The following is a 27,605-nucleotide window of genomic DNA, read 5'->3' as shown; positions in this document are numbered from 1 at the left end:
GCATATCCTCATCATTATTTGAGTGCTTTCTCACTTTTTGCCACACATAGGAAAAGGTGTGCTGACTCACCTCATTTCCCTGCTGGGGCTCTGGAAGGGGCCATGGCTCTAATGAGTCCTGGTTGCTTGAAGTGAGGTAGATAAAGATAATGAAGATCTGAGAGCTCGGTGCACTCTTGCTGCATGGATGTCACTGCTTTCAGGCAGCCCAACCTTGTTTGTTCGTCTGTCCCACAGATCACACAAACACGTCTGCTCAAGCTCCACACTGCAGTCTTTCCTGGCTTTCATGCTTTCCATGTGTGCACCACTCTCGACCCTTCTTATTCTGCCAAGCGTGCTTTTGAATCACCGCCTGGAGCGGCAGAGCCCTCACACGTGGGTTTTGGTCTCTACCAGCTTATGATATCTACCTTTGTTGGACCTGTCAAGAGTGTGTTGGTGAAAGGAAGTAAAAAGAAAGCCAAGGAAGCTTGGAGTTTTAAAATATTATGAAAATAAAGGAATGAAAGAAATCCAAAGGAAAAGGCAAGTGGATGAGAAGAGCCAAGTTATTTTTCTCAAAGGCAAATGTATCACCTTTGGACCATGTGCACATATTCACACACACACACACACACACACACACACACACACACACACCCTTCTACCCTTAAAATGGTTTTCCCTTATCCCAATACTATGAATTCTATTACAGGTGTCTGAAGGAGCCTACTGCCATTGACATCTTAGGCCTTTTCTCATTCTTCAATGACCAAAAATGATGGGTTATTCTCCAATATACTTAAGTGTCCCTCTTGCCCCAGGACCTTCGGAAGCACTGACCCTCTGCTTGTGTGGCCTAACCTGACATGTTCCTTTGGGGAGAAAAATTCTATACTCTAATTTGTGTGCCTCCAAAGTAATGTGTTGAAGTCTCAGTCCTCAGTGGGAGAATATTTGGAGGCAGGCTTTTAAGAGATACATATGGTTAGAATTAGAGCATGAAGATGCAGTTCCCCCCCCATGTGGATTAATATCTGTATAAACTAAGAAGAGGTATGGGCAGTGTCTGTCTCTCTGATGTACCCACCAAGGTGTTCATATTCAAGGACATAATTAGAGGAGGCTCCTTACAAAAAGCCTGACTAGGCTGTTATCTTGACCCCAGACACTCTAGCTTCCAGAACCAGGAAGAATCTGTTTGCTATTTAGACTGGCTGGCTGGGAGCATTTCATTTCAGCAGCTCAAGCTCACTAAAGTTGACTTATTCCTCAGATCTGTTGGAACACCATCATCTCCTCCTCTGAAAGTCCTCTTTAATTCCCCTATCAGGTCATATTGTGTTGTTTACTGTTTTCTTCATGGTCCTGTAGCAGATAGCTGTGCTATGGCTGAGTGTGTGTCTGATGAATGCGAGTGTCCTCACTAAATACTGCATTGTGAAGCAGTATTATCTATTTTGATCCTGATGATATGTTTTTTGTGCTTTAATATTGATACATAAAAGATACCCAATGAATGTTTATCATTTGAATAAATTGTATTTCTAAAGCACAATCTCTTTGGTCAGTAAATATGTTCATTGTTTCTATGTCTAAGAAAAAGCAAACAGAAGAAATGGCATGAGAAATATGAGGAGTCAAGTGAACGTACAACCAATGAATGCTCCCGAAGACTCCAGGGCCTTAATCTATATGGGAAGAATTTATAAAATCATAGCAATAAATATTAGCCCTGTGTACAGCAAAGTTATGTGGAAAGTTTTCATAGGAAACTTTTACTGCAAGATACACTATAAGGTAGATGCAACTTTTGTATTTGACCCCATCACTACTTAAGTGATCCAGGGGCATTAAAGTACTAGTCCTTCCAAAGGCAAACTAGAGCTTCACTCCAAGACCAGCTATGAACACAGATGTGTGTGTGTTTGGACTAAGACAAGGGGATTTTAAATTTCATGTGAGGAAGAGAGAGATTTAAGACTAGCCAAAAAAATGTTTTGGAGAAAAGAACAGAAGAGAACTTGCTTCTCCCAAACAGCAAGGTTTTTATTAAAATTATGTTAGATGACATTTGCTCAAGTAATCATGACTATATCAACAGGAAGAGACACTAAATAAATGGATCAACAGGATGAAACCATTGACAGGAAGAACTTGATGTCAAGGATGACATAATATTCTGGAAATGAAGTACATATAGAATGAGCTAGCGGAGTTGTTCACCTTGACAGAGCTCAGCAAGAAGTGACTTTCCAATACATATTTAAAAATATGTTCCAGAGTATTCTTGTCAAGTGCCAGGATATAATGAGAAAATGAACAACAGACTCCATAGGAATAAAGTCCTACTGCACATAGCCAGAGCAGTGATTCTCTCGAGCATGGTGCAAAGGGAAAACAAGATGATATACAGGAGGATGCCCCATACGGCTCCACTTCTATAAAGATCTAGATTGACTGCGAAGTTCCGAAGTGTATGTTTACACATGCGTGTGCATGTGAGCAGTTGAAAAGCCCAGAGCAGCGGTTGTAGCTAAGTGTGTCTGGTGGGTGGGGATTGACCAGGGGTGTGTGGTACATGGTGGAGCTTCCTTGGGTGATGACTGCATTCATTGTCTTGCTGGGAGCTTGAGTGATACAGTTTTATACACCTGTTGAAATCCCAAATTTGCACTTCAGAGGTGCACACCGTTGTGTGCAGAAACAAAATGTAAGTGTAAACAAAAGTGACACCCAGACAGAGGTACAGGCCAGAGTTAGATGGTGAGGCACACAAAGGAAGACACTCCTTCTGGGACCTACAAGGGATATATACGGATATCCTTGGTCAATTATTTTTTCTGAAAATGAACTTGTGGGAAAATAATTTCAGGTGCACTAAATAATCGTATATAGAACAAGCGTCAACACAATGCAAGACTACTGAAGACCCTAAGAAACATTTCATAATTTTGCATGAGGAGAACTTTAAAAGCAAATCAGAATACTACGATGATGTAGAAGGAAAGATAAGTATATTTTTTTACTACCTGAATCTCAATGACTTTGCAAGCCAAACGATGCCACATCAATTAGAAAAACAACTGGTGGGCATCCAACTGTATCATATACCATAAAGGGGTAACAATTCCAATATAAACACCAACGAGAAACCCAATGGAAAAAAAAAATCAGGTAAAGACAAGACAGAAGAGAGAAAAATGAGTTCTCACAATTACATAAAAATGCAAATTGAAATAAAATGAGGAGCCCATATTTTGCTATTGAATTAGCATATTTGCAAAGATTGGTAACCTCCAGTACAGCTCAGAATGCTAGGTGACAGACACACTCCCAGGAGAGTATGAATATTCACTAAGCCTTGGAAAGCCAATCTGGAAGGAAAGAATCCCATGGGGAGCGCAAGAATTCAGAGAAACGAGTAGAGTATGGTCAAATAAAAATGGGTAAAGAAGACTCGTCTGACTTAAAAAATGATGCTTCCAGGCCTGAGTGTCAACTCCAGCTCATCTCCTGTTTATAGCCTAAGAGCTCAGAGCAATGTTTATCACTTTTCAGAGGGCCACACTGCAAATGGTTACATAATTCCTTACATAATTCTCCACTTCCCTTCTTGGCCAACAAAGCCTAAAATACTAGCCAGGTGACTCTTTAAGGAAATGTTTATGGACTCCTATCACGGAAGAGTTGTCAGTCAGTATTGTTTGCACTTGCTTTGCTATATTATTGTAATCTGTACATTTCACTTTTTGAGGTTTAAAGCAAATAGAGAGGCAGGGAAAGATATTGCTGAGCCCTAAATGTAAGTGGAAAATGAAGACACTAGTTAGACAACCACTGTAGTGGTTTAGGCCAAAGGGAATGGAGCCTTAGTAAGGTCAGGAAGGCGAGGAAAGAGTGGGAATAGGTTTCCTAGGAGTCATGGAGGAGGATCAGGCTGGGATATTGAGGCAAGAGGAGAAATCAAGGGTGACTCTTCTATTTCAGTCTCTGGTTAAATGGTGCCAGCTATGGAGATGGCATGATGGGAAGGTTATGTTGGAGAGGAAAGCCGGAACTCTATTTTGAATTTATTATGGTTCCAAGAGGAATTGTGTGAAGGAGGCAGTGGGCTAGAGATTAGAGCTGCTCAGGATATGGAGGGGGAGGCTGAAAGGAGATCAGGTTTCAGCACTCAGAATGGAGCCAGTACTTAGAGCCCCCTGGAAGCAAGCTAGGAAAGTAAACCAGATTCTGATGATGCAACACCCTGCTCAACTGGGGACCAAAAGCCTCAGCTTTGCCTGGAGCTGCTTCCTGCTGGAAGATGTCGCTGCTGTCACTCTCCCCTTCTCTCCATCCATCTGTTCTAAATTGCTCTTGCCACTGGCTAAGGAACACCATGGCTACCAAGTAGACACCAGCTCTTTCTGAAAAGCTGTGGTCAAATCCTTGCCTGGACACTGACTGCTGTTATTGATACTGGATGGATGGGGTACTCAGCATTTGACTCCCTAAGTGAGGAAAAAGCTCAGTTGCAGGTCCTGAGATACCTTTAGCCATCATTGACTCATGTCATGTTTTCCTAGAATAGACTGAGGACTCACCAAGGAGCTGGTGTAGGTGGGGTCTGAGGTGTCATCCTGGAGGTAGCGAGAGAGGCCGAAGTCAGACACTTTGCATACCAGGTTGCTGTTGACCAGAATGTTCCTAGCAGCCAGGTCCCGGTGCACATAATTCATCTCAGAGAGGTACTTCATGCCGGCAGCAATGCCTCTCAGCATCCCCACAAGCTGGATCACCGTGAACTGTCCATCATTTTGCTGTGATAAGACCAAAAGGAGATCAGATCAAGATGGGCTTCGGTGGCTAAATGGGAGCCTAGACAGCATGGCCGATGGCTTGTCAGCCCTGTCAGCATCCAGCATTCAGTTCCCTACTGCCTCTTCGTGCTCCTCCCTCCTCCTCATCTCTTTCCTCGAATGCTCTGCTCTCCTCTTGCCAAGCCTTGTCGATTTCATCTCCAAATTACATCTCAAACCCTTCCACTCCTTTCCCTTTTCACTGCCACCATTCCAAGCAAGTCATCGCCATCCATCACCTGTAACAGCCTCCTGAACCTGCCCCCCTACAATCCATTCTCTCCATGGCAGCCAGGGCCATCTTTTCAAGACATAAATCAGCCCATGTCACTCCCTGGCTTAAACTCTCTAATAGTTTCCCATTGCATTAAGGAAAATCTCCCAACTCCTTAGTACAGCTTAGGAGACCCTAGGGACCAGCTACTGCCTTGCCTTAGGCTCTAGATGCACATGCTCACATGACACAAAGCCACAGACCCTGGAGGACTCTCCATTCTTTTCAAGGCAAGTCTTACATGTCATAAGTAGCATATCTTGCTTCTTTCCCTCTAAACCCATACCTATATGCCCTTTGTTTTCTGCTTAAATATGCCGTCCTCAAAGATGATGTCCTTCTGATTCCTTCGCTCTAATGTGGTTAGCATTCTCTGAACACTGTTTTCAAATGGATTACTGTATTGCCTTATATATCCCCAAGTCAGAACTCTGTGGCTGTTTTGTATAAACTTTTGTCTCTGCTGATTGACTCTAACACTTTGAGCACATGAACTTCCATCTCTAGAGGTCCCCATAATATTTTAAGTGATGAAAACTTTAACCTAAAATAGAGGAAGAAGTAAGGGAAAGCACCAGCACCTTAAGAAGTATAAGTAGTTGAATGACCAAAGTATCTTGCTATTTCCCAAACTCAGTCTCAGGCACCTTCTTTGCATTTTCTGAGCTGTCAACCTTGACTTTATGTAACCATGTTCACTTCACAGGGGCCAGTGGGGGTACCTCACACACAGTGTCTGGCACCTGGCTCGCTGTTAGTGTCCCTTACTGTGCCAGGTATATTACTGCTTTCTTCTGCCAATGGTGGACTCAGTTTCAAGCACAAATGCCCTCCCATTAGATTTTATTTTCAAACAAATACAATGAGCTTTCTTTTCGCCACACATAAACTCCTACATCCTGCCTCTGCAGACAGTGGCTAAATCAGTGGGTCCTGAGCCATGCTGCCAGGAACCTACCTCCTCATTTAGTTCACCCTCAGTTGCTCTCCCAAGGGTAGTAAGTTGTATCCTGTGTTAATTAGAGCACATCCTAAACAGTGAAATGTTGTGATTGAAGTGGGAGGAGGCTGGGCAGCTGAGGTCTAGTCTGGTTATTGTGTAACACAAATACTGGGCAAGCCACATTCCCTGACTCAGAGGTCCACAAATGAAACACACTAAACATGTGTAGTGTGAAGAGCACTCTTTTATTGAATATAAACTGTACAGATTACATAATACGCCCACACTATCATCTCTCTTCAACAAGGATGGGTATGCCGTTTTTGCATGTGCTACAATGACTGTCCCTTCTCCAGAATCCATCAGTCATCAATGATTCCACAGGGAAGGAGTACTGATTACTTTTGTCAACTTGATACAACTAGACTTAAGAAGGAATCTCAGCTGATGAATTGGCTCCATCAAATTGGCCTGTGGGCACAACTGTGGGGCATGCTCTTGATTGATGATCAGTGTGGGAGGACCCATTCCATTATGGGTTGTGTCTCCCCTGGATAGGTGGTCCTGAGTAGCGTAAGAAAGCAGGCTGAACAACCCATGGGAAGCAAGCCAAAAAGCATCATTCCTCCATGGCTCCTACCCCATTCCTGCTTGAATTCCTGCCTGGCTTTCCTCTATGGAGGGCTTGTTTCACTTTAGATGAAACAAATGCTTTTGGGGCTGTTTTTTGGCCAGTGTTTTAGCACAGCAACAGAGAAGCAAACTAGTATAGACGCCCCCCATGGGCCAGGCTGCTCCTGACTCAATTCTTAACCACCTCTGAACCTGCCCAGACTGCTTCTCCTGTGATGTTTTCTTCTAAGGGCCTAAAATAACAGCGCGGTGTAGCTCTGTGGAAAGACTGATGACTGATTGGCCCATCTGTGGAGGATGAACATACCAGGGACGCATCAAATCCCTGAAACTCCACCAGCACCTTCTACCGAAGCCAGCTGGCCTCTCAGGAGCACCGCTCTTTCTCCAAGCACATCTCTGGGAGACCTGCTTCCTCAGAAAATCCCCATGTAACTTCTGCACACTATAAAGATGCACCTAAGCTTGAAGCCACACAGGCTGGATTTTTTTAATTACATTTTTTTTAATATCTTCTTCTTAAGTGTAGGTGACGTTACAGTGAAAACTTGGTATTTCACTAAAGACTTCATTCTGGAGAGGGACATCCGTGCTTGCAAACAGTGAGAAGGGTGTGGGCAAGCATAGATGGCAAAGTATCTGTATTTTTGTTCTAATTCACTGCAGTCTTCTCGGGTTCACTTTGTGTTTCAAATTTAGGCCAGGAATCACTACAGTTTCTGAGATGAACAGAGGCCAGAAGTGGCTGAAAGTTGTGTATCTGCATCCAAGTAGACCCAGTTAGGACCCAGGCTCTGCCGTTCATTAACCTGAGCAAGTGATTCAGCCTCCACAGCAGTGATCCCCACACCTGAAACTTAAGAGCATAGTATCCTCTCTTCCTGGACTCCCAGATTAAATTAAATCACAGGCCAGCAACATTCATTTGGGGCCTCATGCTGCTCTGACATTAGCAGTGATCACTGCACCCAGAAGCCAGGCTGTCCTTTCCTCCCGGTCACCTCCCTTGTGGACCTCAAATGTTCCTGTTGAGGGAGACTTGGGTCCAGCTCTAGTTTCCTCGTGTTTTCTGAGTATGGGAGAGACACTCTAGAGTCATCACTCTTAGAAGACCCAGTCCAATGGGTACTCCAAGTTAACACACTGGTCAATACTGGAAACAGTGCCCGGCTGCCTACCGTGAGGTGTTAATGAATGATGGAGACTTAATGACACATGATCAAAGTCTGAATCAATTCACAAACACCAGTTTCTTCTACCACTTGACTTTCAAACAGAAAAAAGCATAGTTCCCAGAATATGATCAGAGCCTTCAAGCTGTCCCTGGGCAGATGAAAAGGCAGGCAATATTGCATTGTTTTCATAGGGAAGACAAAGAAGGTCCGGAGGATCTACGTGACCAGACTTAAATCACTCTGCATGGGTCTGAGTTATAACAGAAGTCTAAATCCAGAGTGGCAAATTACTTCTCTGCTGACATTCCATCTCAGATCCTCTGGTAATGGCTGCCGTCCGTGGTGTGTGCAGGAGAAAGCTGTGTAAGCTTCAGAGGGAGAAAGCTGCCTGTGACTAATGATGCTGCTTTTGGCTGGTCTTTGAACTCCTGTCCAGTGCCTCGTCCCTTGGAATATGCTGACTCTACATAGGGCAACAGTTTCCTTAGGCGCTTCAGGGTAAACACATCTCTTCTATAGGAAGCGTCCTGACTGTTGAGCTTAACTGTCAGGATGAAAACTAAGGACAGAAACATACCATGTTTCCCCCAATGCATTCAGCTGCTTTTTGCTCCCTTCACTAGTATGGAGCATATATGGAGGTCAAAGGACAACCTGGTTCTCTCCACTACGTGGCTTGCAGGGCTTGAGCTCACGTGGTCAGGCAGGTGGCAAGCCCCTTCACCCACTGAGCCACCTCAGGAGCTCTGGAAAATTGTTTTGAGAGACAAGTATTATCCCTTAAATTATATAGGAAGGCTGTCCATGGCTTTGTAATTGCAGAGCTAAGAACACCAACATAGAAAATAAGCGAAACAGAACAACTGCTGCCTGGTTCCTCGGAGACTTTGGGAAGCAACTAGGTTCCATGCTGAGCCCAAGGGGACAAACATGGTTCACTGAGGAGATGCAGGCCTGGGTGGAGTGATTTAAACTTTTTTCTTGTACTGAAGTGCTTTCTACTGAAATTGCTTTCCAGCAAATGCATGGAGCCACTTGCCGGCCCTCATATCAGACAGGGAGGATTTAGGTATTTCCACTTTCATTGACAAATCCACTTCAGGAAATGAAACCCTTATTTGATTTGTTTGAGGAGAATGAATCATAGATTTTTTTTTTAACTAAAAGAGAACTTTCAAGCTCATCTAGCTCAATGCCTTTAGTTTATAGATTGGAAAATTGAGTTAACAGACTTGCTCCAGGCCACAAGGTGACTCATAGCAGGGCCTCAGTCTCAGGGCTTCTGATCTGATATTCTCTCTAGTCGCTTCCTTCTACCTTCAGTCCATGGGTGAGCTCCCCTGGTGGAAAGTGTCCCACTTGACACCACTCAGGGACTCCCAAGGGTCCTACAGAAGAGAGACCATCTATGAATGAACCAAGAGTGGCCACAAGGTCCTCCTTTCAAGCTTTTGACCAGACATGGATCTGTGCTACCGGGATGGTTTTGAAAATGAGGGAAGAGTCACCCGATGGCTGCCATTAGGTTTTGGTACCAAGAAGGAAATATTCAGGATTTAACTAGGCAATCTGAAACTCTTCTGTTTGAAACAAGGAGCAACCAGGAACCTCCTCCTGGGTGCTTCCAATCCTTCCAAAAGATAAGAATCCCAGATTCTGCAAAGGCAGGGATGGAGAACAGATAAAGGGGAGGTGTAGATATCTGAGGCCCTGACCAAAGGCCAGAGTAGGAGCGATCTCAAGCTGGTATGTCCAGGAGCTGGCAGAAAGGAGACAGATGAAAAATTTAAAGACTGACTCTTCCTTTCTTCTTTGAGTGGTGGTCCTAAGATTATCCTCTTTCCCAGAAGATGGACCCTCTAGAACTGAACTGATGACCTATTTTTTTTTCAATTTTATCAAGCAGCAGATACATCAATTAATGTTGCTATGCTCCAGGGTTCAGTAGTAAGGCTGAAATTAGATTTATAGATTACCTGCCTTCACGAGGTGCGAACAGTCAGAAACACTCCATTTCCCAGCTGCTTTTGGCACTGCCTGCTCTTGCCACCCTTTCTAACTGTGCCCTCACCTCTGTTTTTTCTGTGCTCCTCTCTTGCCCCTAGGTTTCTCCTTCTGTGCATCCATACAGCCTCATCATCATGGAAAACCCAGCGCCCTACAAGTCTATATGCCCTGGGCCCCTTGTAAAAATGCTCTGTCTGGAAGGAGTAACAGGGTGGGGCTTTGATTCCCATAGGCTCCTGGAGGCGGCAGCTCCCTGCCCTAGAGGTGACCTGGGCATGAACTCTGATTACATTCTTCCAACCATGGAGTGACTTTCTCTAAAGTAGAAGCAGGTGACACCATGTAAAATTATCAACTCCAGAGAGGGTCTTGAGGATGGGTCAGTAAATGTTTGCCTTCTATTCATGTTCACTTCGTTTTCTTCACAAGATCTCTGGTCATAAATGATTGTCCCTGAGAAGGCACAGTGCATGCATTGCTTCCTTGTGTCTACAAAGACAGGGAATGAGATGCAATGGTCACACAGCATTCCTGGAACTCTCTGCCACTCTCTACGAATAATTGTGCGTGGTTTTCATTCAGCCAGAACTTACTGTGCCACGTGCTAGAGTTTCAAAACAGAGATGCAACCATACCCTCCAGGAGGCATGAGTCTGAACCCCCAATCTATAACAATTTCTCCATCCCCACCACTTTAAACACTTTTCCAACTAATAGGGGTGTATTCTGTAAGGTGTGTGTGTGTGTGTGTGTGTGTGTGTGTGTGTGTGTGTGTGTATGGCTCGTCACTGTGGTAAAAGTGACACTATGTAATTTCCAAGACACACAAAGAGTGCAGCCTTCACTGTCTCGAAGGATGCTTGTTTTAGGTTGCAGCTTGTTCCAAAGATGCTCAGACAGGCCACTGGGAAAGGTAGAGCTGATACCACATTTAAACTCCATGTTAACGCAAGAGTGAAGGAGACTTCAGACAATTTCAAGCTGTTTCATTTGACTCCACGAGAAGCTAGATGCTCCACCCCGCACTCTTGCCATAGCTTCAGGTTCATGAGCATTATAAATCATGCTGCTGTGCTAAGTCAGTAGGGTCTTGGCATGATTAGTTATAACGCATTAGAGCTATACTTCTTCTATCACACACGCCCAGTCTTCAGTATAGGCCTGACCAGAGCGGTCAACCAACCAATGTTTCAGTATGAACCGATTATCCTTTGATCGGCAACTGCAGCTGCTGACTGAGCGTAGGGACATGAAGAGCCTGCTAGTCCAAAGTCCTCACTCAGAAGGCTCTGGCCCTTCCTTGCTGCTGTTCTCAGGTCCTCTGCTGTCAGGCTCACTAGATGTGTACCCTGAGTCTCTCAGTCAGGTCCGATTCTCAGCCTAGGTTTGTCTATGATCTGCTCTCCACAGCCTCTGTGGTCTCCTATGAGAATGTGCCTCCGTTTTGAGCATGGCCTCACAGGCACACACTCTGACAGGGATCTCGCCTAGATCTCTCACGGAGAGTACATTCACGTGCATCCACTTCTGCTGCAGGTTGGACTGGGTATCCCAGATGCCAGGGCAGACTTCCGGGTGACTGTGGAAGCACTTCAGATGCCTCTTTAGGTGACAGGAGGCTTGGGGATTTTTCTAGAAGATGGCAGGCTGTTTTCTTCCTGACTGCCAACTGAAGAAAGCAGGCTAGGAGTTGGCTACCCTGGGGAAAGGCAGCAATAGCCACTGTTGTCTGCATGAGTCACACTGAGCCATGAAGCCACCAAGCATCCCTTCGGTGTCAGCAATTCATGAAGGTATCACTGACCATTCGCTCAGCCTATAAGCATTTTCTGAGGCCCTCCCCCTTATCCTTACTCCAGACTATGCTTCTCTTTTTTTAAAAATATATTTTAAAATCTTAAATACACTTTAACTGCAATATAATTATCTCATCGTCCCCCACCCCTCGTTTCTTATCCCCCCCCCTCAGTTCTTGGACCTATGGCTCCGGGGACACCATGGACGAACTGATACTGGAAGCTTGCCACGAGCCTACATAAACAAGACACAGCAACAAGAATGTCAAAAGAAAAGACATGCTAAGGAGGAAGAGGTGGCGGGGAGGGCGTTCCACTAGAGGGAGGATTAGCCTCTCCCAAGGATGAGAGCCCTGATTGGTTTACACAGTACTTACTCATTCTTTCCGCTTAACAAGAAATCTCTGCTATAGTTGCCAAGGTATAAACCTGCTCACCTGAGACCAGGCAGTAGTCCTGAAGGCACATTATTTTCCCAGGACACTTCTCCTCATCCTCTGCATCCGATAATATTGATACTACCCATGCCCCCTCGTGGAGCTTACCCTGAGGAAAGAATCCAGAGCCCCATTCTCCATGAACTCCGTAATGATCATGACAGGCCGACTCTTGGTGACCACACCCTCCAGGCGGATGATGTTGGGATGGTCAAACTGGCCCATGATGCTCGCCTCGCTCAGAAAATCCCGACGCTGTTTCTCCGAGTACCCAGCCTTCAGGGTCTTGATGGCCACGTAGATTTCCCTCTTGCCTGGCAGTTTCAAACGGCCCTTGTACACCTCTCCAAACTCCCCTGAAACAGCAAGCATGCAATTAAGCTCCTCATCCTTCTCAATCTGTGGAACCACAAGGGGAGGCATCTTAGCAAGAACAATGGTGCTCAAGATAGGATTGTGATTAGAGTGAAGAAATGGAAATTGGAATCTTTCTACACAACTGTGATGTCTAGGCTGTAATCAGTTCATAGAAACACAGAAGGAATACCAAGGTACCTTCCTCACATCAGTTCCTAGAAATAGTTGGAGTAGCTGAAGTGGGTTTTTAAAACATATCCACGTTTGGGTTTTGTCCGATGCTTAATATTTTTTCCTGTGTGTGTCCTGGCTGAATAAGTGAAGAAAAATGGCCAGAGCCACTTTGGCAGGATCAGGGTTCTTTTTTAGCAGAGCTTGATGCACAAGCATCTGGGGGGATTAGAGGATACGGATACGTGGGTACTTTAGCTAGTGTGTCCCCTGGAAAGCAAGCCCTGAAAAGTCAGGAAAGGAACAGGTTTATCCATGAAAGATGAAAGGGGAAGGGAGCAGGATTGGGCACGGAGGGCCGCAGATCACAGCAAACACAACCCAGGCAGACCTGACAAAGTCTCAGCCAGCCTCACAGGGAATAAAGAGTTCCTGTTCCCAAAATAGCCAGTCCCTAATATCCCCACCAGGCTCAGCCATGGGCTGGGGGCTGCCTGTGGGAGCTAGGCCTCTGCAGGAAGGCAGTCAGCCCCAGGAATCACTGCTGCTTCAAGCCTGGCAGCTGAACAGTAAGTTATTTCTCCAAGCAGGCCCAGGTTGAACACCTTCATGCGGGCGCGCCTAAAGATTTCAATGTTTTTCTTTTCTTTTCTTTTTTCTTTTGCAGTAAAATCACTAAGAGTAAAAACAATTTTGATGACACCACTTCATAGCCGTCTAAAAGAAAAAAGCCTGTTGAGTCCTGCTTAATGTGCTTTCAAAAGTTATTTGATGATTTCTCTTGGTTTTGTGACTTCTAGTTCTTTCTTGGGAGGTAGTTAAGTGTCTCCTCACAAGGGCTTCACTGAAATGCGTGTCAAAGGCCTCTTGGGAGAAACAGGGGCTTCTGCTGGGCAAACTTTCTTTTTTACTTTAAGCTTCTGAAAGAAAGTGATAGAACAATCTGTGAACCATCAGACAAACTGCTGGCTCCGTTGGAAAAACATGCTAACATGCTTCTGTGCTTTAGTTGGAGCTCCTTTTGCTTTCCGATACAGAAAACACTGGAAGAAAGCTATGCAAAAGGACTTTTATGCAAAACTGCCGTGAATTCTACTGAACATGACAGAAGGTGGAGCCGAAGGAGAGGCTGGCCTAAAGCACCATTAGGAAGATTTCTTCGCGGACCTAATACTCAGATAGCTATCATTTGTGGCATCAGCTTTGACATTGAATCATATGCTGCTTTGGTGAGTTGCTTGAGGTCAGACTAAGACTCTCTCACATTTGGAGCTTGCACACCCACTGGATACCTGGTGCGTGGCTGACATGCTAATAAACATCAGAGCGCCACATGTACTGTTATGGCCCACACTCTGCTCACAAACTATTGAGACCTCGTCACCGAATCATCCAAAAAAAGCCAAAATATGGGTGCTTTCATTTGTACGTAAAAGAATGCTCATGGGGCTGAAAGGATGGCTCAGCTGAGGATCTTAGCTCAGATCACCAGAACATACATGAAACCGCCTGCCATGGTGGTACATGCCTGTAGGAATGCTGGGGATGTGCAGACAGGTGGATTCCCTGGAGCTCAGTGGCCACCTACTCTCGTTGAATTGGTGAGCTCCAGGTTCATAGAGCCCTTGTCTCAAAACGTAAGGGACAGCAGTCAAGAAAGATACTCAGCACCAACCTCTGCCTTCCATGTGCATGCACACAAGTGGACCTACACACTAGCACATACACATGTGTACTCCCAACACACGCACACATAACAATGCTCGCAACTACAGTAGAGGAGTGCTGAATGCCTACGTACAGGAAAACACTGTACCTGTCTCAGGGAATGCCTAGAACTATTGAAAGTGATAGATGAATGATAGGTGTTGACTGAAAGATGTTCACATCATATGAAGTGAAGGATAGAAGGGAAGCAAGGTACAGACCATCATTTGCTGTATATGCTCATATGGGATGCATGCCAGTGCAAAAGGAAAATTACATATCGAGTGTATTTTTAACATCAAATTATTTTTTAATGTTTCTATGAGAAGGATGGAGATGGGAGTAGGGATTAGTGAACTTAGTTTAGTTAATTTTATGTAGAGGTGCTATAATAAGCATAACTTGAGTAGTTAAAATGCAAAAAATTAAAGTCAAGCACTAAATAGGACCTGCCACATATGTGTTTCTCTCTATATGTACGTGTAGATACTTATGTATCTACAAGTATCTGTATACTTGAATCCTTTCTCCTGATAACCTAATATTTAATAACTATGAATACAAATAATGTTTGATAAACATGATAATTGAATAATATTGGTTAGTGTTTCTTCTTGTTGCCATATTGAGTTCATGATAGTTTCCTTCAGGAGAAAGGTATAGTTGAGGGTTTAGGGGAAGGGAATACTGCTATTTCTTCTGGGTGGGGATAGCCCACAAGTATTTACCTATTGACCATCTGCTATGGCATGCTTCATCCTGTCAAACCACCATGACCATTCTGGCAAAGAAAATGTCCATCTTACTAGTGAGCAAACTAGCAAGGAGACACCAAGAGCCTGTTCCCAAACCAGACAGCTGAAATTCACTTAGGGTTGGCCAAACCGACTTCATTTCTTACCATTTGAGGCTGGGTAAAAAGTTACAATTCAGAGACCACCCTGGCCCGCTGTATAGCTTCAAGCAGCTCTATCCTATGCAGAGACTTTCCTAGGGAGTCAGTATCCGGGTAAGAGCATGGAAGTAGAGTTTCTTCCCTGTCTTCCTACTTTTTCTTTCTTCTTTGGACCTCCCCTCCCTGTCTTCCTTTCTGAGACATGGTCTCTAGCCCAGGCCATCCTCAAACTGGCACTAATCCTTGCACTGATAGGAAATGCTATCACCCATCTCAGAATAATTCCATAAGTGGATACCATTTACCCAAGTCTCTTGCTGCAGAGTTAGGCAGAATGAGAATATTTCTCAGCTTGTGTGTGTGGTCTGGAAAATAAATGTCCTAGATAAACCCGATGTGCCAGAAACATACACATCAACTCCCCCGTTGAGAAATTCTGTTCTGTGTTAGCTGGCCCTGCAGTTAGAGCACTGGGGTTTCATCTCAAGATTCTGAGTAATTGCTCTGGGTCTGGCCTGGGAATTTACATATTTAAAAGCTGCCTGCAGGATTGGCTATATAACTCCAGTGCCTGGCAGAAATTATAAATATAGGTCTTCTTGCTCAAAAATTATGAAGGATTTCAAGATGGTGACGAGGAGAGTATAAAATGGAAGTGGAAACCTTTCTGAGCACGGGGCTCTGCTTAACTGCACTGTCTCAAGTCTTGGCTGTCCATAGGCTTCTGAGGTGTGGCCAAGGCTGAGAACTGTGCTTTAACCCCCAGCATCCTGCAAACAGATTAGGGAACCGCCCAAAGGCCCAGAACCTGGGGCTTTATCTTGACTCCTTTGAGCTTGTGTGCATGCTGCCTCACCCTGTACATGGCCAGGAACACAGTGTAGGCTTTATTGATGTGTGCAGAGAAAAAGAAGAAAAGGAGGAAGGAAAAGAAAACAGGGAAGCACGGCATTGAGACGTTGTCTCCCCCCAGGACATCGTAGATGAGATTGCTTCTCTGATTGACAAACGTTACCTCACTGTTTGAAATTTATGGCTAACTGGTCCACACATCAGTGCTTCGAAGACTGAAGCTTTAGATTTTATCTTTTGTGGGGTCTCATCTCATTCTTCGAAAGTTAAAAAAAAAAAAGTGTGTTCTCCCTGGCTGAGGTGAGGTGGGTGTTGTTGCTGGTGACTTCAGTGCTCAGAAATATATTCTGCAGTGGCATAAATCATGGAGGGTCTGGAAAATTAGTTCCTTTCCTTTCCAGTTTGGGGGAGAGAGAGACTTAGTAGTCTCTGAGCCAGGAGGCTTTCAAAGCACCAACTGCAAAGTCACTCAGTATCAAGGCCCCCCTCAGAGGCCTTGATAAATTAAGCGACCCCTGAGTACAACAGGGCAGGAGGGAAAACGAGCGTCAAGTCCACTCCAGCCTGCAAGCAAGTCAGTGGGCCAGGGCTTGACCCTTACATTTCCAGGACTCAATACTCTCATCACTAGATAAGAGAAAGAAGTAGAAGGCTGCCTTACATTCCTACCTGGGAGTTGAGAGAAGGGCCTTTAAATGTGAGTTAAGGATGCATGTGGGTGGTGAGTGAAAAACAAAGAAACAGGGGTGAGAAGAGAGGGTGTTTGGGAGACATTATGGATGAGAAAGGGGATGGACCATAGTTTCCTGTAGCTTTGCAAGACTTACAGTTGCCTGAGCCACAACAGGTGCCAGAGGCCATAGAAAATTACCAGGAGGCAATGAACATGGAGGATATCCCTGGCCAAGCCTAGCATGGTAAAATCTGGGTCTCTGGCCATTTAGCATCTCCACAGCCTTAGGGAGGTGGGAGCTCCTGGCCTTACTGCTGTTGATAACAAGGAAAAAGCAAGACTTGTGTCATTTGCAATCTAAGGAAGTGCTATTTGTGGGTATTCTTCAACTTCGGATTCATGTACTAATTATACAAACTTCATTTTCCTGGGCTGCTATGGTGTGCGGAAGGCGGGGGAACATAGGCTGTGCTTGGACTGGTCTGTACATTGAGACCCAGTCTCAAACAATAAACAAGTGAGTAAACCAGGCAACAAACTGCCAAATGTGTCCTTATTTCTGCTTTCTGATAATTTCCCTGCAATTAGAACAGAACTTGGCGGTGCCTTGTGTGAAGACTGGAAATCTTCAAGACTTCTCTGTCACGTGTGCCACACATCAGGACCACACTTTTTTTCATTTCTTAATAGACTATCTCAGCCCATCACAGTGTGACTAGAAACTGGTTGGGCTTGATGGTGCTTGCAGTTGGTGACAATTCTTTGCCGCAGTAGGTGTGGCCAGCCTACTTTTGGTCTGGGTAGGCTTTGATCAGCATCTGTCTCTGCCACTGACACCTGTGTCTTCTTCCATTGCCTCACATTTATTTGCTCAGAGCCCAGCTCTTGCACCAGGCCCGTGTGAAGGCCAAGGTTACTCAGTGGCTCTCGGTAAGTCTTGTCTAGCACCTGAACCCTGGAACTTGTTAGAAAATGCAGATTTCCATAGTCTCGCTGGATCAGAAACTTGCTGGGTGGCACACCGGAACCTGACATTAGCTCATTTCCATGTGATTCTGGCGCCTGGCTCTCCTCGGAGAAGCACTTTCTTCAAGGCCGTCGGTGAGTGCCTTCTAGCTGGTCCCTCTGACAGTCCTCCCAGGCAGCTGTGGAAACGATTCCCTACAAGCTGCAACCTTGCCAGGGCCTCTTTCCTACCTTCCTTGACAAAACGAGGAAGAGAGAAACAAGTGTTTCAGCAGCGTTAAATACCTCGGCTATTATACAGAAAATCAGAAAGGGAGAATTTTCAGTTCTTGAAAATGAAACATCCTGCCTGGCAGCAGGTATCTCAGGCCCCAGCTACTGGCTGTGTGCAGGGGGAGTCTACACCCACAATTGCACCCCCCCCTTTCAGCAGCATTTTGAAGTCTCCAACTGCCTTGGGGGGAAAAATGGAAAGCAGAAACCCTAGTTACTAATTCAGGCATACACTCGGTATGGAACCTCTAAAGAATACGTTTCAGCTAGGTTGGAAAGAACGGTTTCAAGCAAGTTTCAGTGCAACAGCCTGAGCAAGACAAGTAGGTTATGACTAAACACAAGAATGACGAGGACTGTGGCAACTCACCAACTCCTGACCATGCACAGAAGACAGGCATTACTAATTGAGCACAGCCACTTTCATCCTTCTGGCAGAGTTCCTCTGACGTCTATTACTCAGGATGCTATAGTAAGTACGTGAGACAGACTGGCTTTGTGGCCACAGAGTTCACAGAATGTAAAAATGAGGTGGTGAGGGCAAAATGGACTTCTCTTTTTCTATAGTTCTTGATGGTTGTTAGAGGACAACGTGCTTCTATAGCACATGTGTTTATATATGCATTCATTCATGGGATCACATACATTATGCCTATATCATTTTCATTACATAATCAAGAATATAGGAATATAAATAAAAATGTCTGGGCCCCCTTTGTCCTTCTCAGGGCATACTTAGAATGAGCACAGAGACAGAACGGGTGTGTTATATGAAGGACAGGCTTTGTCCAGGGACTGTGGGACAGTCTTTACAGCACTGCCATATGGGATAATGATCTGGAAGGCAGCCTTGTAATTCCCAGCAAAAAGGGTCTGGGTACTCCAACTGTTAGGCAGAGCTTACCATCGGAAGCAATGACTGTGCGTTTAGCTGCTCTTTTCCACGGCAGCGAAAGTGGCTGCGAGTGTAGGGGTTTCATTTACCAGCTCTGGATCAGCTGCTTCTGAGTTTAAATTGTAGCTGCATCATTAACTCAAGGGCAGCACAGGCTGCAGCAAGCCACTCTCTGCATGTTGATTCCCCACAAGTCTAAAACAACCCATACACATGTAAACATCAGCTCTGACTCACAGGCTATTAAAGGGATTAAATGAACACTCAGTACTTGTGAAGTATGCAGGGTAGTGCCAGGCACAGAGCAAGCGCTCAGTTTGCACTGCACGCTTTAATTATATTTCCTGGAGACACTTCCTTGGGCTCTTCTAGAACCCTTCCTGCTACCTCACGTTACCCATCCTCTGGCTAACTGATGCCAAGAGTGTCAGGTGAGCATGGAACCGTTCTCTGCAGAAATTCATCCACAAATAACAACCCCACACAGTGAGCACACATCCAATATGAATACAGCACCCATTCCTTTATCCAGCCCTCCCCTGCAAGCCATCATCTTACACATAACCATCCATAGTGGAAAGGCTGTATTAGTAGCTGCTAGAGATGGGTGTTTAGTCACTAAAATACGGTCAGCATGCTGTCCCTTGGATAGCTCCTCTAATGACACCCCTACCTACGATTTCATGCATTAACAGCCATATGCTCTGGATACTGCATAGTTGCACAGGCTTCACACTGAACACAGGAGGGCTTTTAATTCAGTAAGCCCATATAGCGCAACCCTGGTTGTTCCTCTAGGTAAGTCCAACTGGTCACAATTATCCAAAGAGCTGAAACTGACCAATGAGGTGATTCCTCTTAGTCACACCCATGATAGCCATGAGCTGATAGTCTCCGTGGAGACTAGAGCACGGTCTTGCCTCTTCTATAGAGACTTCCGTTGACCCCATTGTCCATACGGGAAAGGGGATGAATTAGCTTTCCTTTGCTCCAGGGAAGTCACCTTCGGAGTGTCAAATATGCACTGATCTTATTCCACCTCTCTAGCCTCCCTCCTCATTCTCTCACATTCTGTCCAGCTCTCGAAATTTTTAGCCCTGCCATTTCCTCATTTCTGGGCCCTGCCTCCATTCCAACTGCCCCCACCAACTGCAGCCCCTCAACCTCACAGTAGATACACTCGCCACACTCCTCCAGCTTGGCTACCTAGTTGCTTCAAAGCCATCTCCCAGTATCAGCCCTCTTCTGACTCCTGTGGGCACTAAGCATGCCCATGGTGTCCGTACATGCAGGGAAAATATTCACATGTGAAGAACAAAACAAAACAAAGATATTTTGAAGGGGGCAGGGGGGAGTTGTAGTACCTTTAAGAGGTGGAGCCTTGCTGGAATAGGGGGTTTCTAGGGATCAGCTGTGATGTTTGCTTCCCAGCTGCTTTTTGCATCCTGACATGGTACATCAAGCTCTTGCTGCATCACTCCATAATGCACTGTATCCCCTTTTAAGCCATAAGCCAAAGCCTCGTCCCCCCCCCCGCCCCTGCGCCTTAAGATGCTTCTTGTCTGGTGTTTGGTTAAAGAAGATCCTTAGCACCCCCAGCCCATAGAACTACACATCCTGCAAGGACCCAGTGGCTCCTCTGCGTCTGCACAATGATAGTGTAAAGTGGCAGACCATAACTACTGCTCACTTCCCACTATGTCTGTTAGACTTTAGAGCACTGGAGCCATTTATTCTTCTTAGGAAGTCCATTTTAGTGTATAGAAAGTACCCATTAAGAGCTTTTTGACTGAAGAAGACAAAGAAGAGAGGGAGGGAGTACATAAAGGAAGGAGAAATGGAAGAAGGGAGGGAAGTAAGAAGGGAGAGAGAGAAGAATGGAGGGAGGGAGGTGGGGAGGGAAGAAGATTGGTTGACTTTTTTTTTTTTTAGATGTGGGTTTTGCCTCTTTTATTCCATATTGCAAACCAGTTTCACTTCTGCTCCAATAATTCTGGGTGGCTAAGAGAAGCATTGTCAATTGTAGTGTGTAATTGTTACTTCTTTCCTTTTGTTTGGCTACCAAGTGGTTTCTTTATTAGCACAAGGGGGAGGCAGTCTCAGCAAGGTAGTGTATGCGAGAAAAGAATGTGTTTGTAGAGCATCTTGTATTAAGATCACATCCAGTGGTGAACAGTGAGTTAATACTAACAGGGATCAGTCCTGAGATGGTTCTGAATCACAAGGAGATAGGCCTTGGTAGAGGGTGGTTAGCAGGGACCAGACACAATGCTTAATGCCATGCTGCTGAGCATCATGTAATTTGTCAAATGCATCTCTCTTAATACCACGCAAGGCACACCAGAAACACTGAACCTCCTCTGAGCAGAATGCACAAACACAGCAGCACTGGCAACTGCTACACACAAATGGAAGGTGAAGGATAGAGTGGGACCATCAATTGTCCCTTTATAGGCATCCGGCAGTTGGTGATCTCACCCCAAATTGTAGCTCCCTGGCAGGATCATAAAGTGAGAAGGCTCTTTACTCGTCCCCTGACAAAGGCAGGAGGGGTGTTGATGTGTGCTGTCTGGGATGAAATGCAGTCCAGAACGCATCACTCTAAGCACAGGACATAAATAACAACATTAAAAACACTAGCACCATTACGGCGAGCCATAACCACAATTAATAATTCGGGCAAACAGAGTGCGCGACAGTAGGACCGCCTCCTCAACACTCTTAAGTTTCCTGAAGAAATCAGGGCCTGTAAGAGCTATCCAATTTATCTGGTACCCAACCTTCCAATGCATGATTCTTAAATATATCAGTGTCTAAAGAGAAAGGGAAAATTACCTACACAGAAGTGAACGACGTGGTTCAGTAAAATAGTAAATGACAGTCAATGGGAAATATGTAGAGATCTTATTGGATATGATTCTAGTTTGCCAGCTGGAACTCTTGAGGGGGTTGGTGGTGGGTGGTGGTGTGTTACGACGGGAGGGTTCCGGGGCCTTCCACAGTGACAGTGGAAGGGAGGTAAAGATACAGCACTTAAGAAGAACCTCAAGCATGGGGCTGGTGGCCTAATGTGGTATGCTTCCCAATGTGACTCCCAATTCTGTATGTGGCTTGTTGACCCTTCAGTGCATTGAAAGAAGCAATGAGTGGAAGGATTGTGCCTTTTTGTTTTCTAAAGAAAACATATGATGTGACTGTCTGCAGGACTTCACTGAAGCATGCTTTGTTTAGTTAAAATGTTATTGGGAGATGTCTCTCCATAGCTGTCCGGTAACATGAATCAAACAGCAGTTCAGTGCCAGAAGGAATAAAGAAGACAACCTGACCGATAGCTAATAAGAACCAAAGAAGCAAAGGCAAAGAATGTTGCTTAAGAAAGTAAAGTCAGGAAGGAGACCCAAATCAAAGAAGTGAAGAGATTGCTTATAAAATAATTCTGGCTGGAATTTTTTAAATCTCCCATTAAGGCATCTCACCCACCCTACATTAATTAGGCTGGTCTATAGACAGAATGACTCTACAATCTGACAAAGAAGGATGGATTTTCTAGATCACCATTTTGTTGTGATTTCCTGGGAGCACCTTGGCAGTTAGCGCTAATCTAGTTGGGGATTCTACTTTGATGCCTGGTGTGGATGTCAATGTACAACATGGGAAAAGGAGAGCTCAATGGGAGGACAGTAAGCATTGACCCAAAGTCATTGAGATGCCACTTTCAGTGAGCAGGATGCTAGATCAGCTTTTTAAATGGTTTATTTCTATCTTCGTGACCAAATCTCCTACAGCTCTCTCTTTATCTGGGTATTGTGGTTTGTTTCCAGAGATGTTCCCAATTTTTTGAAAACGAGAGCTAGCTTCTGTGCTTTTCCAGCCACTGTGACCAAGGTCTCCAAGGATTCTGAGCAACATTCTTGCTCTGTCATAGATACACAATGTAGGTGGTCCATACTTACCTTCTGAAGAGAATGAAGGAGTGGAAGGAAGATGATGCTTGGACAACAGAAAGACAAGGGGAGGGAAGAGCCATACCTGCTCCGATGACCTCTTCAATCTTCACAAAAGACACATCAATCTCCTTGGCAAACTCCCGGACAGCTTCATTGGGGTCCTCATAAGTGAATGGGTCAATGTAGATCTTCATCCCTGGAGAGCCTTATTGGATGAAACAAGCAGGTTAACATCCCAGAGAGGATACAGTCACTGCTGCCACTGATGTTCCCAGTACCAAAGGTATTCCTGGAGAGGGACCCTTCTTTTCACCAGGTTGCTGTGAGCTTCCTCTGTCCCATTTCTTCTTCCTGGGCCTCCCCATCCCTCCTCCTGCTGGACCGCTCTGGTTCTCTGCCCTCTACTTCTCCTCCATATTTTTTTCTCTTTTCATGCTCTTGATGAAACGTGAAACAGATTACTTAAAAGTGACAGATCGGGACCAGTTCCTGCACCAGGCACTCACAGAAGGCAAAGAAGCTGATTGATGCCAACCAAATGCATTAGCAGAAAAGTGGTGGTAAAATGGTAAGGTAGATATCAATATTTATCAACTTGACAACTTTCCTGAGTGGAGGCCACCGTTCAGGTTGTAACTGACATCTGTGGTCCACAGCCACAAGAGGGATGAGGATGGATTTTTTTTTTTTTAAGGAAAAAAATCGCTATTAGAAAACCTTTAAAACAGAAGTTCCAGAGGAGTAAATGTGAGGAGAAAGCTTGGAAAATACTAATACAGGAAAGAGCAACAACTACATAGGAAAAATGGAGTGGAATGAAAGAAAAATGGTAATTGAACCCCCCCTATGCCTTCAGACACACTGAAGTATGAAAAACGAATAAAATGGTAGATGAGAAATACATAAAAGAATATAGACCTTGTCACTGATGTATGCAGGGGCAAGATAGATAGGTGTGCTTGGGGACAAAATAGAGAATCGTCATTGCAGAAAAAAAAATACTTTCAAAGAGTAGAGGACAGGGCCTGAAAAAGCAAACGGAACACGAAAACAAATGGATTCATTTGAGATGTAATTTTTCAATTTGTTTGATGTGTCATTAAGTGAAGTGCAGAAACTGTTTCCAGGGCGCTGGGATGGTGAAAGGTGGGGCCTCCAAGCGCCAGGCTGCATGGCCTACCGCCACATCTCTGCTGCCTTCAGAAAAGCAGGGGCAGGGCAGGTGGGTCTCTATGTGTGATAGGGAAAATCCAGGCTGCGGCTGGGCTTCAGGTTCCTGAAGCCTCACCTCAGTAGCTCACCCACAGGTGATCCCTCATTGCCTCCCGACCTCCCGGCCATGCCCCAGTTCTGTCATTTTTTTTTCCCACCAGAAAAAGCATCTGATGCCTTTCTGAATGTCTTGATCACCTTCTTCTTCAGGGGAAAATGGGAAATCCTAGCACACAATTCAAAGAAGGGAGATACATTGAAGAACAGGGGAGATGTATTTTTTTTTTTAAGTCAAAGAAAGCCAAGTGCCATGACACAAGAAACAGATTTCCCTCAAAGACAGGTTCTTATGTTCTTTGGCAATGCCATTCCTGGTATGCTGGGCTGCTTGTTTGAAAGTAGTCGGGACACTCTAGAAAGCTTCTGGTGGTGGGGTTGAGAGGTTAGAGAGAAAGCTTAGTCAGTAAAGTGCTCATCCCACAAGCAGAAGGACCTGTGTTTGATCCCTAATGTCCATGCAACATGCTGGATGTAGTGGCATAGTGGTGCTGAGGAGATGGAGGCAGGTGGATCCCTAGGGCTTGCTACCCAGCCAGCCTGGCCTCAATAAGCAAGGTTCCGGTTAGAGATCTTGTCTCAAAAAAGAAAAACAAAAGTTGGACGACACATCAGGAACAACAAATAAGGTTCACCTTGACTGCTGTCCTTCCAACAAATGTGCACACAAATGCTCACAAACCTGCACTTGCCCCTCCCACCCCCACATACATACATGAAAAAGAAAATCTACAAAACCTGATGACGACTTTAACTTTAGAGCACACTAACTAAAATTTGGACAAAGAAAACAGAGGTCTGTACCTCTGTCTATGTCTAGTCAGGTGACACTGTGAAACAGTATCAACCAAACTTCATGCTTGAGAACCATGAGATCGAGTTAAATAATTGCAAAAAAAAAAAAAAAAAAAAAAAACTCAATGGTTTAAATGAGTTTATGGTTTTGTCTTGGGCCATATTCAGAGCGATTATCACCTGCAGGAGGCTCACGGCTCACCTGACACATTTTACTTCCTGGGGGATATCACAGGTGTGCACAAGTGCATGAGTGAGAGAGATCTTTAGCAGAATTGGACCAAGGGCCAAGCAGACCTGAGGCATCACCATTTTCCTACCTGCTATGTGGAAGAGGTGAAGAGAAAATGCAACTGGCCAAACTGTGAGCTTGTGAGAAGCTGGGGAAGCATCTCCAGGCTGCCCCAGCCCTGCTTAGGGTTCCTCTAGAAACTGCCCTAAAGGCCAAGTTATAAAAGCAAATAGTTTCTTTTCTGGAGGATGCCAAGAAGTACACGAAAGGAAAAATGTAATCAAATAGGAAACAGGTTTAAGGCATATCCTTAAGCCATTTGCCATACTGGCTTATTACAACCTGCTTTACCTCCTCGAGGACTCTCTGTGAGCTTTGGTGGGCGACCACAGCTTCAGAGTGGACCCTCCCTAAGGTGAAAGGAGCCAAGGTATTTCCATAATGATTGGCAGAGTCAAAATTTAGGCCAGTACTGAATGGCCAGTAACACAGGCAAGAGGGAGACTCTAGAGCCAGCGAAAGCAGTCAGACAAAGAAACACAGATGCTGACGGTGGAGGTCAGCCAGCATGCTTGAGGGGGAAGGAGGAGGCAGATAAGACCACACAGAAACACTCAAAATGCAAAAGAGAAAGGAGGGAGAAGAAAGGACACCAGGGTAGTGTCAGTAAGCGGTGACACTCCTGCCTAACTCTGCATCACCTGGTGCTGAGATCTGCAGGTGACATGAGGGCCCCTAAGTACTTTATTAATCCTGCGTTACACAGCAAGCTCAGGCTTATCTCTTAGAACAGCTTCTCCTTCTCCACCAATAGGGCAGACGTGACTTTCCTTCCAGCTTGCCCGTGAGAACAAAAGACCCGAGGACAAGTGGCAGGCCCAGCACAGTTGCCCCGTGTACTGTGAAGACTGCCCGACTAATAGACTCATTACTGTTATCAACACCCTTCCCCTGCCCCCCAGAAGTGTTCAGGGAGATAGGATAGGAAGTAAGGCGTGGTGGGCAGCGGGGAAATGTAAGCCACTTAGGGTTATATTAGTTACTTTCAAAATAACTACCTTGTTATTTCAGATCAAGGGCTTTTAGAGATGTATGCTAAGCTCTCCTGAAGGAGTTCTTCCATGGAAACTAATTAAACAATCTAGAATGGGCTGTAACGAATGGTTTGCAAGTAAAGATATATATGAGGATGGATGGGAAGGAATTCCGAGCTAATGAGCTTTACAGATATGGGCCCCAGCCAGTTTGGGGAAGAAGCTATTCCCAGCAGGGAGAAGGCTCACCTCTTGATAGCACCTCTATTCTTTAGGCCAGTAATGTGCCACAAAGTGCTCTCAGATGGGAAAAAGTCTGCCCTGTGATGACACATGCACTTAACTCCCAAGAGAGAGCTGAGGAACTGAGAGGTGTGGCTACATATGGGCGTGTATTTGCACTGACGCGTGCTCCAATACAATACCATAGCGGCTGTGCCGTGTCTGAGGGCTTTGGCTGTCACGGAGGCGTTTCCCAGAAGCCAAGAGAGCTGCTTAAATCCCAGGACCGTGATCTGTTGAAACGTCCAACCAAAATGAATGTCCTAAATCCTGTATCTAACGTGTCAGTAGGGATCACTCCCTGTTTTTCTTGACATTGAGTAAAAGCATTATTATATGGAGGAAGGAAACTGGGAAGGTTCAATCAAGGACTAAGAAAAAGGCTCAAGCTCAGTGCCTTTCCCTCAGCTGCAACCTTTTAAGAGTCCAATAAGGCAGGGAGACCTCACCCAGGTCCTCTGGCTGGAGGCGGGGGTGGTAGGGGGGCTGTGGGTTCTAAATTAACACAGTGATTAGCCTAAGCGTGTGAGAACGATGGATCTCTTTATACGGTGACAGACCTCCCCAGACCAAGCTCCCAAGCTCTAGCCAGCCTTTCTCAAATCCCAGAAGATGAGGTGGAGAAAAAAAAAAAAAATGCCTTTCGATAGGCAGAACAGGTCATTTGTCTTTCGGCTCATTTTGTGTTTCTGCATAAATCCCGCATCAGCCTGTTCCTGCTCCCACTTGCCAGTGAGCAGTTTTTAATTATCAGGAAAATGGTATTTAGTGCAATGAATCACCAGACAGTGAACAAGAAATCAGGTCAGCAGTAGAGTCAGGCACAGACGAATACTGGGAAACTGGGCTCAGAGATGTTCTTTGATTGTGAATGTTGGAGAAATATTGCTAGAGGCGATGATGACAATATTAGATTAATAGAGCCCTATAATACATGGTATTTTATAGTGATTGGTGTGTGCTTCACACGCTGTTATTAATAGAAGTACCGTTAAAAGTGTTAGCCGTGTTTGAGTTCTGTTTTTTTTGTTTTGTTTTGTTTTGTTTTGTTTTTTAAATCATAGGTTGCCTATCTTTGGCTAAAAGAGGCATGTGTCGACTTAAGCTTCTGTTGTTAGTGCCTTGTTCGTAAGCAGGACACAGCTTTCTCATCTCCTGGTTCACAA

General features: G+C 45.0%; 1 protein-coding gene across 1 annotated transcript in view; it reads right to left on the bottom strand.

The window, feature by feature from the left end:
• The window catches only part of Ephb1 (EPH receptor B1), a 421,622-nt gene that overhangs the window by 43,404 nt on the left and 350,613 nt on the right, over positions 1-27,605 (bottom strand). The window contains exons 10-12 of the mRNA XM_060385432.1: positions 22,910-23,032; positions 12,200-12,447; positions 4,572-4,787 (exon numbers count right to left, since the gene is read on the bottom strand). Of these exons, the coding sequence (XP_060241415.1) occupies positions 4,572-4,787; positions 12,200-12,447; positions 22,910-23,032 (587 nt within the window). The remainder of the gene's footprint in view (positions 1-4,571; positions 4,788-12,199; positions 12,448-22,909; positions 23,033-27,605) is intronic.

This window comes from Meriones unguiculatus, chromosome 6 (assembly GCF_030254825.1).
Source record: "Meriones unguiculatus strain TT.TT164.6M chromosome 6, Bangor_MerUng_6.1, whole genome shotgun sequence".
NCBI classification, from domain to species: Eukaryota; Metazoa; Chordata; class Mammalia; order Rodentia; family Muridae; genus Meriones; species Meriones unguiculatus.
The sequence above is the reverse complement of the archived record's forward strand: the minus strand, read 5'-3'. Positions and strand labels throughout refer to the sequence as shown.